General features: G+C 47.1%; 1 protein-coding gene across 1 annotated transcript in view; it reads left to right on the top strand.

Annotated features, from left to right (window-relative positions):
* The window catches only part of WDR64 (WD repeat domain 64), a 205136-nt gene that overhangs the window by 52165 nt on the left and 137505 nt on the right, over positions 1-15466 (top strand). Inside the window, 3 exon segments of the mRNA XM_030194685.1 lie at positions 8252-8362; positions 10477-10691; positions 11784-11918. Of these exon segments, the coding sequence (XP_030050545.1) occupies positions 8252-8362; positions 10477-10691; positions 11784-11918 (461 nt within the window).

Here is a 15466-nt window from a genome sequence, read left to right as displayed (position 1 = left end):
TGACTTTTCTGGAAATTAATCAGTGACCCCGAGGCCCGTGAGTAACTGGAAATCAACTCCTGCAACTTCTCCCCCTCCCTTGGATCCGCCACCCACACTGTGATGTCATCTGCGTAAGCTACCACCCTCAAATGACACCCTGTACTCACCTCCACCCCCCGAAATCCCTCCCTCCCTCCCTGCTCTAAACGCCTAACAAAGGGATCTATTGCGAAGGTGTATAACAGAGGACTGAGGGGACACCCTTGCCGAACCCCTGCTGTGACCCCAAAACTCTTCCCTTTCCAACCATTTACCAGAGGAAAACAACTGGCCCCAGTGTAAAGTAACTGTAACTGTGCCACCCAATCCCTTGGAAATCCATAATTCTCTAACAACCTCCAAAGAAAAAACCACTGAACCCTATCAAAAGCTTTATCTTGGTCTAAAGCCACCACCAACCTCCCGTTCCCCTCCCCCCGGCTGTGCTCTAGACCCTCCCTAACCCATGCAGCCGCCTCCAAGACCCCCCTCCCCTTAACCCCACACTGCTGTGAGACTGCCACCACTTCCTGGACCACTGACTTCATCCTTTTTAAGAGCATGTGTGCAAAAATTTTCCTGTCCCCATTCAACAAGGCGATAGGACGCCAGTTCAACAGGGACCCAGGATCTTTCCCTTTACTAAGCAAAACTAATGCTGCCTCTGTCAGAGATTGGGGCAGAATCCCCTGCTGTCGTGCGGCTTCCCAGACCTGCAACAGAATTGGAGCCAGATGGACCTTAAAAGTTTGGTAATATTCAGCCGTCAGGCCATCTGGCCCTGGAGCCGTTCTTTTCCGTAAGGCCCCGATGGCCTCCTCCACTTCCCCCAGTGTCCAGGGACGCGACAGGGCCTGGAGATGGGGCCCTCCCTTTCCCACCCCTGGTGTCCCGTCAATATAGTGTCCCATCACCTCCTGATCCAAGTGTCCTCCCGAAAAAAAACGTGCAAAATGTTCTCCTACTACCTTCAAAATCTCCTCCTTCGAAACCTGCACTACCCCCCTTGCGTCCCTTAACCCTCCCACCACCCTACGCTCCCTCCGCTCCTTACAACAGACAAACGGATCAGGACTAATCAATTTCCCGAAATCACGTTCATAAAGCAAGGAGGCATATCTATCGTATTGGACCTTCTCTAACTGCGCTTGCAGTTCCAGGATATCCTCCCGCCTACCCCCTGTGGAGAGTAAATAATCCCTGCGTTTCTTAAGTGCCGTTCCTAACCTCGTCCTTTCCCGTCCTTCCCTTCTTGCCTGTTGGGTAAAAAATCTCCTCGTGCGCTTTTTGACTACCTCCCACCATTCTCCAATAGAGGGAAAAATACCCTGGATGGAGAGCTGATCTTCCAAGAAGGCCCGATACTCCTCCTGCATTCTCATATCTGCTACCCATTTAAGGTTGAGCCGCCATAAACCCCTTCCTGGCCTATGCCCCGCCCAACCTCCTACCTCAATTAACACCAGCTTATGGTCCGAGAAGTCTACGTCCACTAATCTGGGGCCCTGCCCGCATGCCCCTTCCCGAACCAAAAATCTATCTATCCTACTCTTACACTGACCCCGTGAAAATGTGAAACCCTGTACCTCAGGGGAATGTTCTATGTGCACATCAACCAGCCCTGCCCCTTTCATTATCCCGGCCAAACGTACCCCATCATACCTCACCTGCGCTGTCCTCCCCCCACTATCCTGCCTCCTTAAAATAGTATTAAAATCCCCCCCCCAAACCACCTGACGTGCTGTATAGAGATAAGGTTTAACTTTCCCAACAACGAGGAACGTTCCTTCTTACTTTGAGGCCCGTAAATATTAATAATCCGCAACGCCACCCCGTGCCACAACACATCTAACACCAAACACCTCCCTATACCTAACTCTATCACTTTTTGAATATCTACATTATGTGTTTTAAATAAGATCCCTACCCCCCCATACCTTTCTCCTGCCAAACCCCAAACCGAAGGTCCCCATCTCCAGGCCCGTTGTGCCCGCCTAATCGCTTCTAGCGTTTGTAGCCGTGTTTCCTGAAGCAGAATACAGTCTGCCTGTATCTTAGAGAGGCCATCAAAGGCCAAACATTGCGCCCTCTGGGAAGCCACACTCGCCACATTCAATGTGGCAAACAAAAAAACAATTCCTGCCATTACCATCACTGAGTAGAAGGTATCCTCTGCTCACCTCCTTCCTGCATATCTGCCCTCTGCAGCACCCCACTACCAACGCCCTGCACCCCTTCTGCAGAATCCCTTCCTTCCTCTGCCCAATCCCGAACACCAAGTTTAAAACCCTTATCCTTCCCTTCCCCCTCCCCTCCTCCTTTCTTCCTCCCCTTCTTCTTCTTAGAGTCATCCAAACCACCATCTCCCCTCTCACAAAAGAAGGCCCCCACCCCCCCTCCCCTACTTGCTCCCTAACTCTGAGCTGCTCCCCCGCCCCCCCCACCCCCCTTACCTCATTCCCATCACCCCTTTTACCCTGTTCCTGTCTAGATCTGATCCTATCAGACCGCCTCTTAATCCCTTCTCCTTCTCCTGCCCCCTTCTCCTCCACTCCCTCTACTTCCAACCCCCCCCCTCCTCCTTCGTTCCCAACCCCTACCATCCGGACCTTCCCCCCCTTCTTCTTACACCTACCACCCTCTCCCTGTTCCACCTCAAATTTCCTCTTCCCTTCATCCCCCCCCAGGACTCCCTCTCCCTCCCCTCCCCCACTGTCCTCGATCTCCTCCTCCCTACCTTCCTCTTCCAGAATCTGAAAACGGTTCTCCAGCCTACACTCCTGTGATCCAAATCCCGAGCCACCCAACTCCTCCCTACCCTTCCCCTCAGCCCCCCTTTGTTTCTTACGAACTTGAACCCAACCCCCTTCTCCCTCCCCCCGTTCCCTCACCTGTTCCTCCTCCTCCCGTACCCCTGAAACCTCTTCCTCCCTCCTCCCCTTCTGCCGCTTCCCTACTCCCTGTACCTCCGGGCCCTGACCCTGAAACCGCCCTCCCCCCACCCCCCCTCCTGGACCAAACTCCCCCGTTCCCCACCCTCTTCCCCCTCATTATGAAAAGCCCTCGGGCAGTTCCGAAAAGCATGCCCCAGATCCCACAAAGATTGCACCGGATAAAGGAACATTCTTCCGAAAGATGATCCTTAGACCCACACTTTGCACACTGCTGTACCGGGCAGGACATGCTAAAGTGGCGGAAAGACCCACACCTAAAACATTGTCTTGGCTGTCCTTTATAGAAGCACAGGATCCTATCTCTCCCGATAAAAGCTGCCGAGGGAATATGCTGGACCACCTGACCCACCTGTTTAAGCCTAACTAAAGCCCCCCACCCCCCTACCCATACTCTACTTGGATCCGGGAGCTTGGTTAGTGGAGTTCTCAATTCAGCATACCGCTGAACCCAGAAGGCCAGGTCCGCTGCTGAGATGGATTCATTCCGGACTAAAAGGGTCACCTGCACCAGATCAGGTCTGCTTATCGGAATCACCCTATAATTTCTCCATTCTCCCCTCCCTCGAACTTCTTCGTACTTTTCCCAAAACACCTCCATCCCCCTTTGAGTCAAAAAACTAACATCATATTCCGGAATGTTAGCCGGGTGGATGCAAGCATATAAATCTTCTGGAATAAACCCTAGCCCTAGTACCAACTGCAAAACCTTATCCCGGGATGGCATACCCCCCTCCCCCACCCATTTGAGCTGAACGACATTCCGGCGTTTGGGGATCTGCCCCTGCCCCCTCCCTCCTCCTCCAAACCCGTCTCCCCCCCTACCCGCAAAACCTAACCTCCCCCTCCCCTGCTCTCCTTCCCCCCTCACCACAGCCGCAAAAGATACCGGCCTCTTTCCCTCCCCACCCCCGCTCTTCCCTGACCTGGAACCGTCCCGACCATCCAAACCATGCCCTTCTCCAACTGCCCCTTCTGAGTTGTCCCCACGCCCCCACCCCCTCTATCTTCTGCAGCCTGCCCAGGCCCCACCCCCTCCCTTCCTCCCCCCTCCTCTGATCACAGACTGCCACCTCCATAGCTTCAAAAGTACACCCATTCTGTCCCTCTTCTCTTACCAATCCCCCCCCCCTGCTCATCCACCCCATCCAAAGCAGCCTTCCCCCCCAAGTCCAAACTGAAACCATTTACTAGACTGTCACTGTTCTCCAGATTTTGTCCACAGGGGAGATCCCTGCTTATCTGTTCAGAAGAAACCTTGCACTGCTGCTCCCTCTGAATATCCTGCTGCTCAGGCTCCTCTGCTCCCAGCTGGCTGTCTGTTGCATTCTGCTCAGATGTTGCATTCTGCTCAGAAGGGTCCCGCGCAGACCAGTCTCTGTGTTATGAGAGGAATTTCCCCTTGCTTCCTCCTGATTGGCAGAAACCTCCTGTCTTTCCAGCTCTGGAAGGCAGGATTCCACAGAGCCTGCTTGCCCAGCTGCAGCTACTCCTTGTAATTTAGCAACAGTTCCTGCACTCAGGGAACCTGTAGAGTGCACCTGTGTTTGCAAGCAGAGCTCTTCTGCTGGCAACAGTTCTTCCACAAATGCACCTTCAACCAGAGTAAAACTGTCCTTTTTACCTTCTCCTGTCCTGCCTTCTTCAGGAAACCTTCTTTCTGCAAGACTAGGAACACTTGTCTGGAGCTCTTGTATGAAAAAGTCTCTATCTCTGGTTTCCATAGCCTGCAAATGTGTAGGAGCCTTTTGAAGCTCTTTCTCTGTCCTTGTAGGCTCCAGAGATACTATGGACTCCCTGCTGCCTCCTCCCCTCTCATTACCAGAAGCAGCCATCACAGTAAGTGCACCAGAATCTGTTTGACTTGCTAAGCCCTTCATAAATTGCAGTGTATGTCCAGTGTTTGTAGCTGGCAAGTCCTCACTCACACACTGTTGTTGTTGAAAAAGTTCTGCTGTATATACTGGGGAAACCTGACTCTGAGATTTTGCTGTGCCTTGTGCCATTCTCTCCTGGTTTATGTAAAGTTCCCTTAAGGGATTATCAGTATTCTTCTTTAATGAAACCAAAGTCTTTTCTTTGTGTTGAAGCTGCTTTAACAAACGAGCTTCTTCTTTCTTGTAAATGTCCTGTTTATCTCCCGGGGCCAGCCTAGTCATGGCTTTTGCCATCTTCAGCCGTTTCCCCTGCTCCTCTATGTCTTTCTCCAGGGCTTTAATCTTTCGCACCCTTTGTACCACTTCTTCAGCCAAGTGCCCCGGTCCTTCACTCACCGACCGTACACCATCCTCCCTGTCTTCATCCTCCTCCTCCTCCGACCAATCACTATCATAGTCCTGTACGCCCGGACCCGGCTGAAGCTCCTGGTGTACCACCATCGGCTCTTCTCCTTCCACGGTCTGGAGGCCCGAGGCCCTCCCTATCCACCTCCCCCCTCCATGTTCTTCAGGCTCCCTTTCCGGAAACCGCTGGGTCATGGAGGAGGTACCTGTTACCTCTTCATCTCGGAGACGCTGAGCCCTGCGGTCCACAGGGCTCCTTTCTCTGCTCCCCGAGGCTGGACTGAGCTGCACACAACCCTTCCGGGCCTTCTGGTCTGAAGGGCCCAGAGGCCCCATGTCCTGGGCCTTTCCTGGGAAACTCTTCCCCGGGCCTCTCTGCCCACCTGGGGAAGGAGCCAGCCCAGCACCCTTCCTGCTCTCTAGAGACCGAGCCTTCAAGCACACGTCCTTCTCTCACCAAGTCTAGGCTGGAATGCCCTCCCGCGGGAGGTGGTGGCGATGAAAACAGTAACGGAATTCAAACATGCATGGGATGTGCATAAAGGAATCCTGTGCAGAAGGAATGGATCCTCAGAAGCTTAGCTACAATTGGGTGGCAGAGCAGGTGGGGGGAAGAGGGGTTGGTGGTTGGGAGGCGAGGATAGGGGAGGGCAGACATTTATGCGGTCTGTGCCACAGCCGGTGATGGAAGGCGGGACAGGTGGTTGGGAGGCAGGAAAAACTGCTGGGCAGACTTATACAGTCTGTGCCCTGAGAAAGACAGGTACAAATCAAGGTAAGGTATACACATGAGTTTATCTTGGGCAGACTGGATGGACCGTGCAGGTCTTTTTCTGCCGTCATCTACTATGTTACTATGTTACTATGTTACCTTGCATGGTGCTTCCTGCATATCTCTTGTTCTATACAAGTCTAGAAATGAGAGAGTTCCACATATGTTTGCTCGTCTGGTTAGTGTTAGGTTAGTAGTTTAAGTTTGTTGTGTTTATTCTGAGTTTCTCCTTACCGCTTGTCTACGTAAATACTGAGGAACTGTACTGGATACCAAGAGAGATATGTCTCAGCTCAGTTTTCAGTTCTCTATCTCCACCTGCTGGTTGATGGACACAACAATCCCACAAGTTCTGGAATAATGGGAAGGACTAATGGGAAAAAAATTATTAAGTAAGACCTAATTCCTCCCTATTTTACAAAGAAAATAGGCACCTACCTTCCTTTATAGAATTGAAGCATAATTGGGTATATACATGCATGTATGTTTGCAGCAAGCACTTATACCAGCCATTGATCTAGTATAAATGTTCACACCTAGATAGGAGAGATATGTGTATAACTTACAGTATTCTATAAGTTATGCATGTAACTGTCCGTCCCACCCATTCTCTGCCCAAACTACACATACACACATATATATATTTTAAACTACATGCTATCAAAGATATATGCATTGTTACAGAAAAGCATGTAGCCAGATATCTGGCATTTACCTGCATATGTGCACACATATGCACATATGATACTGTTCTGGTGATACTGCCCATGGTTGTGGGGCTAAATTCAGTAAACAGAGTCAGCGCTCAATGCTGTTCTATGATGGGCACTCAAAGATGAGCGCCCATTATAGAACAGCATGGAGTGCCAATTTTGGTGCACAAATTTGGGTGCCAGGACTTATAGCAGCTGAAACCAAGTGTAATTCCCAGCACCCAATTTGGGTGGACATCTCCAGTATTCTATAGCACTGCGCACGCATTTTAGGAATGCTCCTGACCTGCTCATGTGCCTCCAATGGCCACACACACCCCTTTGGGGTTGTGTGCTTTGGGATTTGGGTGCAGATTGTCATAGAATAGCACGCAGCAAGAGGTGTACAGAATTCCAAATTGGTGCCAATTAGTGCCAATTATGACCCAATTATTGGCACTAATTGGATTGTGAGCCAATTTAGTTGGGCACACACCTTGAATTGGTACCCAAATATTGGCGCCTAATTTTGGACGCCATATAGAAAATCCGGGGGATGATGCCTAAATGTCAACAGCTTCTTTTTAGAATTACCCCCATCTCTGTACAGTTATATCATGGCAGAAATAACATCTGTAGTCACACAGGAACTTCCTGACAACAACAGCAATAATTATCATACCTGTGAGGAGATGTAGCAGGTGTGATTTAGACATCTTGCTGCTGGGATTAGAATGGTTATTAGAACCACTGAGCAGCTTCCTGAAGAGCAAAGGAGGAATGTACCATCTGTAAGGCCCTAAATCTCCTTTGTACCCAAGCAGGCAGGTCAAGAACTATCAAGGCAAAATGAGGGTGCTCTACTAGAACTGAGACCTGCGACTGTAGTGAAAGGCAAACATGAACATAACATAAGAACATAAGAATAGCCGTACCGCGTCAGACCAGCGGTCCGTCTAGTCCAATATCTTGCTTCCAACAGTGGTCAATCCGGTCACAAGTACCTGACAGAAACCCAATTAGTAGCAACATTCCATTCTAAAAACGCTGACTAGACATGCTTTTACCCTACTCTGCCCACAATTTGGCTGATTGGATGTGCTGGTATTGAAACCCACAACCTTGGGCTCTAGATGCAAATTCTCCACTTGTAAATTGGGGAGACCTTTAGATAGCATTGACTGTCTGTTGCTTGAGGACTGTCCCTGAACAGTGCATGATCTTGCTGAATCCAAATCACAAGCATGGCAATGTTCTATTCAGTGGAAAGAAATACAATTTTGGCAGCTGAACAAGAGAAGACTGATGAAATAAGAGTCAAAAAGCAGCTCTATAATAGCATTCTATGATATCAGAGTAATACCTATGCACTTTCAACAAGCAGTGTAAAAAATCCCACCTCTGTTCCTTATGTGAATGTGATTTGGTGTATCTATGTCCTTTATAGTGTAAACAAATTCTGTGTTTGTGCTATAACCATAGACTCTATAAAACATTGGTACTGAAGAATTCTGCATTTCCTCCCTTTCTTAGGAAGGTGGATGGATGACAGGCTGTGACTTTCTTCACCAGCTCAGACGAATAGTTGCTGTAACTGAAAGAAGTATTGTTGTCTGGGACTATAAATATTTAGGAAAAAATCAGGTACATAATTTTAGTGAAAATGTCTGTTTATGAGCTGATTTCTGGCAGTGAGCCCAGCCTGCTGCTTTTGTGTGTCTAAGCTGCTTCTTAATCAAAACAGCATATATTTTAGGATAGGAGGTCCACTCCAATATTTATCTCTGTGCCATCTATTTATATAATTGGGATATGAAATAATTATGTTGTTTTAATATGTTCCATGTACCTTGCTACCTGCATTAACCACTTCACAACATATTTGTGATGCTCTTCTGCCATCCTTTGACTGCATTAGCTGTTATACCGTTCAGTACCTTCTCATAGTGATCATTAATATTCCACGTGTAAAATGTAATGGAAAAGACTAATTCCTCCATCAGACTCCAACCATAGGTTTTGTTTAGGAACTTCTTTTAACCTGCTAGAACTAAAGTACAGAAGGACTTCCTTGACTTTCCCCCCAATTTTCTGTTATCTAAGCATAGCAGAGGTAATCTCTAAGTAAGGAAAGGGACTGTAGTAATTCCTGGAGCCCAATATTAGTGTATTCTTTGGCGTTCTCTTGAGTCACTTCTAGGTCTCTTTTTTTCTTGGGGTTGAGAACATTGAACAATAAGGAAGATCTAGTTCTGGCCATTGTGGTGGTAATTTTGTAATGGAGTTTTTACACCCAAATACCTGTATATACACCTAAAATGCAGTTTATAAAATTAAGCCACATATTCAAGTACATACTATGACAAGCAGGGGCATGTGTGGGGGATGAGTTTGAGTTTGGGTGAAGCACAGGTGGAATCCTAAAGTACACAACATATATGTTATAAAATATTACACCTGTGCACACCATTTCCCATGCTGGCGCAAATGTATGTTTATTTATTTATTAAGAATTTTTTACCACCTTTTTGAAGGAATTCACTCAGGACGGTGTACAGTAAGAATAAATCAAACATAAGCAATAGACAATTACCACAGAAGAAATGTTCAAATTACAATACAAAGTAAGGCATAGTATTAGTATACTACTTACAAAGTCAACATCTATATATATAAAACTCACCCTCAACGTTCTATTGTCGGATGACGTCACTGAAGCCAAGGTTCGTAAGTTCGAAGCTCTGAAGCCAAGAAAATCACAGCCTCGGGGCCCCGCCCTCGCGTCAAACGTTATGACGTTGAGGGCGGAGGTGGAGCAATTCACCCACATTGACGACGGGTGGGGGGGGGGGCACAGGAAAGCCTTGCTAGCGCCCGTTTCATTGGCTCCAGAAACGAGCCTTTTTTTTACTAGTAATACATAATAGAACATTTTAATTGACAGTGCAGGGTATAAACAAAGATGGAACATGTAGATAGATAATAGAGTAAGAGGAGTTAGAAAATAAGGTGACTAATTTAAAGAAAGTTGCACATGAGCTCAGAGAGATGATAAAATGTTATCTCAGCTAGGGGAGAAGTGGTAAACATGTCCTGCTGCAATATGTGCAGTCCGTGTCACTCCTTGTGTGTGTGAGTGAGATTGACAAGTTAGTTACTTCTTCCATTAAAGGTCTGATTGAAGAGCCAAGCTTTCACCTGCTTCCTGAAGTAGAGATAGTCTTGTGTTTTATTTATTTATTTATGTTACATTTGTATCCCACATTTTCCCACCTAGTTGTAGGCTCAATGTGGCTTACATAGTACCGGAGAGGCATTTGCAGACTCCGGTGAAAACAAATATAAAGTGATGTAGTGGTAAGATAAAGTTCATGTGGCATAGCCATATTAGGGAAGCGTACAACGGAAGAGTTGAGTTTTGTCCATTACGTACTTTAGTTTTGTTGTGTTGCAGGGATTAGGCATCTAGAGCCTTTCAGGGAGTGCATTCCAGAGCATGGGGGCTACTCTGGAGAAGGCTCACTTGCGGGTATCACATCATGTAATGTCTTTTGGAGAGTGTGTGGTTAGGGATACTCCTTGGGAGGACCTTAGTGGCCTTGGAAGTGTGTAGAGGGTCATCCTGTTCTTCAAGTCCCCAGGGCCATTTCCTCTAAGGGTCCTGAAGATCAGACATATGTTGCCATAACGTAGCTGCTCTTTTATGTGCTTTTTTTTGCTGGCAATATACAACTAATTCTTTTCACTATATTCAATAGGCTAATTATTTCACCATCAAACCCATGGAGAACTGCCTGCTTTGTGTTTGTACAGTGGTAACATCAGAGTCACAGGGTAAAGATGACATCCTAATTGGGGATGACTCTGGTTGTGTACACCTGTTCACAATTGCAAGTGACAACCTCAACACCAAGCATTCCAAAAGCAAACGCCTATCATCTCCAGAGGTCCTGGATGCCAGTAAGTTCAAGAAGTAAGTTGTATCAAATGTAATGAGATTAGAAAGTACTCCTTGTGCAGTTTGTTTGCAGTAGGAAGTAATGCTTGCAGGTAAAAGGGCAGAATGATATCAGGATATTTATCTTCCAAGTTTAAAATAGCTTCTTGCTATTTTAGCATGATGCCCAGGGCCGCCAAGAGGGGGAGACAGGGGGGACAAAAGTCCCCGGGCCCGGGCCTCCGGAGGGGGCCTGGCGCCACCGCAGTCAGGCCCGCCTGCCGTCGCTCCCGAACTAACTAACCTTAAACGCCTCCTTCCTTTCCTTTCACCACCTTCGCGGCAAGCAGCAGCAGGGCAGGCCACTCCTTCCTTCCGTGTCCCACCCTCGCCTGACGTAACGTCCGTGAGGGCGGAGCACGGAAGGAAGGAGAGGTCTGCCCTGCTGCTGCTTGCTGTGAAGGTGGTGAAAGGAAAGGAAGGAGGCGTTTAAGTTTAGTTCAGGGCCCAGTAGCGGGTGGAGGGGGGCCCCGGCGACCTCGGGTGGGGGGGCCCGGCGGCAACGATGACCTTGGGTGGGGTGGGTGGGGGGGCCCGAGAGCGGCCTTGTCCCGGGCCCGGCTCTGGCTCTCAGCGGCCCTGATGATGCCTCCCTCCCCCTGCATTCCTTCCCCTTATGGTAGAGGGGGGTTGGGGGGGGTTCTGATTGTCACAGGCTGGGGGGAGGGGGAAGGAAATCAGTGGAGCTGTTTCAGGGGGCAAGAGGGTACTGATTTTCCAAGGTTATACGAGTCCTGGCCAATATTCAGCTGGGACTTGCACAGCTAAGCGTCTGAAATTAGGATAGCCAACTTGCACGCCGGAATTTACACCAGGTTTCAGCAGGCATAAGTCTTCATGCCCAAAGCTGGTTGCCCAAGTCTTCATGAGCTTCATGAAAAAAGATTGTAAGCACAGAACAAGGTCATTTTTTGTTTTTGTTAAAGTGTGTTGCTGTATTTTACGTTGTGCTGCATCTGTAACTTATCTCTCGTTAGTGTACCAAAAAAAAAAAAAAAGGATGGCACTCTATTGGACACATTGCTATACTCCTTCCTTTTATAGCTGGGCCTATTTTTTCTCTTCTAGAATCAAAAGAAAATTGCACAATGATTGGGTTTTGAAAGTCAAATTTTTCCCAGAACTGAAATGCTTCGCCTCCTGCTCTCTTGATAGTCAGCACTCATTTGTCCTGGATCATTTAAGGAGGCTGAAGGAAACCGGGTGAGTAAAGCTATGTTCGTCAAGGAGTAGATTCGTACCTGGCATTTTTGGCCCCCAGAAGATGAACTGTGATTTACTATAGGATTTTGTGCACAAACCACCAAATCCCCATTCTTCCACCCTACTTAATCCCTGGTATATTCAAATACACTGAAAGATATTTACAAAGTCCTGAAAAATGATACTAGGAGCCTTTAGAGGCGGAGCTTAATTGTTCTCTCCACAACTGCTCCTGCTCACAAACGGTGATTCATCCACTTAGATGGGTTGTCTTTATTGACTTTCCTAAGGACTGTTCCTTAAATAACTTTACTACAACTCAGAGTAAGAGTAGGTCTGGCCAGCCTGTTATTACTCTTATATCTACCATTATTTTCAATAGGAGGAAAGCATAATCGTCTCTTTCATTTCTCTGGAAAATCATGGGAGCCAGTATGTGTGATGCTGTTTCCTTTCACTCTCCTCAATCCTATTACAATGGAATCCTAAAAATCACACTGTAAAAAAAGTCCTATTTGCAGTTGCCATCTTACTCTACTTGAAGATCATTGGCCTGGTTGAAAATGGAGTCTGTAGTGAAGGAAGAGTTCGGGAGCCTAAGGGAGAGCCGTAGACACTTTCTGAGCTATTATCTATATTCATGGTTAAGTGAGAGAAAAAGCCTGTCCTCTTGTCCTTTGTCCCCTCTAACTTCTGTAACGCCCCTTTGCCTGGGAGCTTTCTGGGTTCAGGGTCCAAGTGGGCAGGAGCCCCCCAAAGGTAGTCTCCGTTGGACCCTCACTTACTCACGTGGTGCATAGTGCCTTCACCTGGGGAAAGAAGTGTTAACGGGTGGGATGACCCTCTTCTCCCCCAGGAAATTCAGTCTCGAGTTCAAATCCTCTTTGGGAAGCTGTTCAGGGGCAGCCACATACTGTTCAGTCCAAAATGACCACTCCACAGTCAGCAGTTTATAACAAAATAACTGGAACTCTTTATGTTAATTCTGCAAACAGCAGCTTCAGTCAATTCAATAGGAAAAATAGTCCAACAACAGATAATGCATCAAACCTCTCTTGATCCTCTTCTGTGGTTCCTCAAAGGGAATCCTCTCTCCTTCTCATCCAGGTATGTTTACAGGGATATTCAAGGCAGTTAAAAATATATATACAATTATATATACAGTTCCCCTGTGCAGTCTGCCCTGAGCAATTTTTGATCTCTACCACTGCTTCCTGTGCACTTTCTTATTCTTTCAAACCCTCTTGTTTTGATCCTTCCCCAGCGGTGTCCACTCTCTTCATATCACCCTGGTTTGCGGGACAGACTCTTTTTAGCCTCCAGTCCCCCAAGTCCTTAAACGTCTCCTTCCAGCTCTGCTAGCCAGAAATCTTAAAATCCACAAAGAAAAGCAAAACCAAACTCAGACCCCCCCCCCTCAAGGGCAAACATACACTTTTATTATCTCTTAACTCCACCTCCTCTGTCACTCTCCTGTACCAGGGCACTTTTCCTCTGCATTTTGTTGTGCATTTTGTTTCATGAACACTCCCATGGGCTGGGCTTCCTTCCACCCTGGGACCTGCCAGTCACTCCCCTCAGTGACTCTCAACCAGGGATTCTATCTTTTTTAATGTTTGAATTGTTTTTATTGAAGACAAACAATAGTAGAATGTATACAACAATCATAAACTATCAACAATGTCATCCAATTTTCAATGAAAACCCAACTTCCAACCCCTGGTTAAAAAAAAAAACAGAGCTAACAAGCCAAGGGCCTGGACTTTTGTGGCCCCTCGATTAAATATGAACTTAAATTGAGTGGGAAAGAGGAAACAAGGGGGGAGAACGCAGAAACAGATGCACACCAAGATCCCATTCCTATTGCTGGAATCCTTTGATCTCACAGACCTTGGCTGAACTTACTTTAAAAAGGTCTGTTCTTTTAGATTATTTAAAGCCTTAACCGTGCATTACTAACTAGTAAACCTGCTGATCCACAGAGTGAACTCCACAGGGTGGACTGCAGTGCCGCCCAGTGAAATTTTGCCTAACTAACATCTGACAAAAAAAATGTGCCTTGGTCCAGCAGACCACAAGACATCGGTGATCCAAGTGGTGTGTGGGAGAGGAAACTATAATCCCCACCAACCAAAGAGAAGGCAAACATAGTAACATAGTAACATAGTAGATGACGGCAGAAAAAGACCTGCACGGTCCATCCAGTCTGCCCAACAAGATAACTCATATTTGCTGCTTTTTGTGTATACCCTACTTTGATTTGTACCTGTGCTCTTCAGGGCACAGACCGTATAAGTCTGCCCAGCACTATCCCCGCCTCCCAACCACCAGCCCCTCCTCCCAACCACCGGCTCTGGCACAAACCGTATAAGTCTGCCCAGCAATATCCTCACCTCCCAACCACCAGCCCTGCCTCCCAACCACCGGCTCTGGCACAGACCGTACAAGTCTGTCCAGCACTATCCCTGCCTCCCAACCACCAGTCCCGCCTCCCGATCTTGACTAAGCTCCTGAGGATCCATTCCTTCGGCACAGGATTCCTTTATGCTTATCCCACGCATGTTTGAATTCCATTACCGTTTTCATTTCCACCAAACTGTTAAATCAGTGATAGCAACAAACTTCCTCTACTGGCCGTGGGGGCAGTGTTGGACTACTTCTCTCTCCCTCCTCCAGATTTCAACCCCTTCTTCCACCTCAATCTCACTGTTTTTCCTCCTTTGAAGTCCACTCTATCCGCCTTTTCTCTCCTCTGCCTCTTCGAATAGCTGTCATTTATCGTCCCCCTGATAAGTCCCTTTTATCCTTTCTCAGTGACTTTGACGCCTGGCTTGCCTTCTTCCATGATCCTTACTCCCCCTCTCTCATCCTTGGTGACTTTAATATTCCTGCTAATATTAAAGTCACCAAGGATGAGAGAGGGGGAGGAAGGATCATGGAAGAAGGTGCAAGAGGTCAAACACCTACATAACAGTACTTAAAAGTGTTGGATTATTTGTAGTAAATAATTAGCAGATTTTAGTATACACAGCTTCAGCTTTAGAAATGTTAATTTCTTTCTTCATCTCTCTCTCATTCACCCCTGAATAATTCACTGCTGAGTCACTTTAAAGTTGAAGTAACAAAACATCTGTTTACTCACAGTTTGTAGTTAGATTATAATCAGACAGGCTTATATATATATATTACTATACATTTGTATTATCAGCTCCTTCCATGTGCTTAGATGGTAATGGATGCTCACACCACCATAGATCCTCTCAGGTTAGGAGAGATCATGAGCTCCATGTGCTCCATGTGCTGCATCTGCTGTGTCTAACCCCCACAGGAAGTTGCATAGCTGTGTGACCTCTCTAAGTAATTCACATCAGAGGTCACAGAGTAATCACAGAGAAATAATAGGTGACAGGCAATGCATGTAAAATACAATACATTCCAACAAACCCCTTCTCATGCATAACTGTCATGCAATTATTTATTCATACAAAGTCCAAGCTTTATACGCAGATTCACAAAATGTTCTCTGGGTAACGGTTTGGTCATGATGT

Source organism: Microcaecilia unicolor, chromosome 3, assembly GCF_901765095.1.
Source record: "Microcaecilia unicolor chromosome 3, aMicUni1.1, whole genome shotgun sequence".
NCBI classification, from domain to species: domain Eukaryota; kingdom Metazoa; phylum Chordata; class Amphibia; order Gymnophiona; family Siphonopidae; genus Microcaecilia; species Microcaecilia unicolor.
The sequence above is the reverse complement of the archived record's forward strand: the minus strand, read 5'-3'. Positions and strand labels throughout refer to the sequence as shown.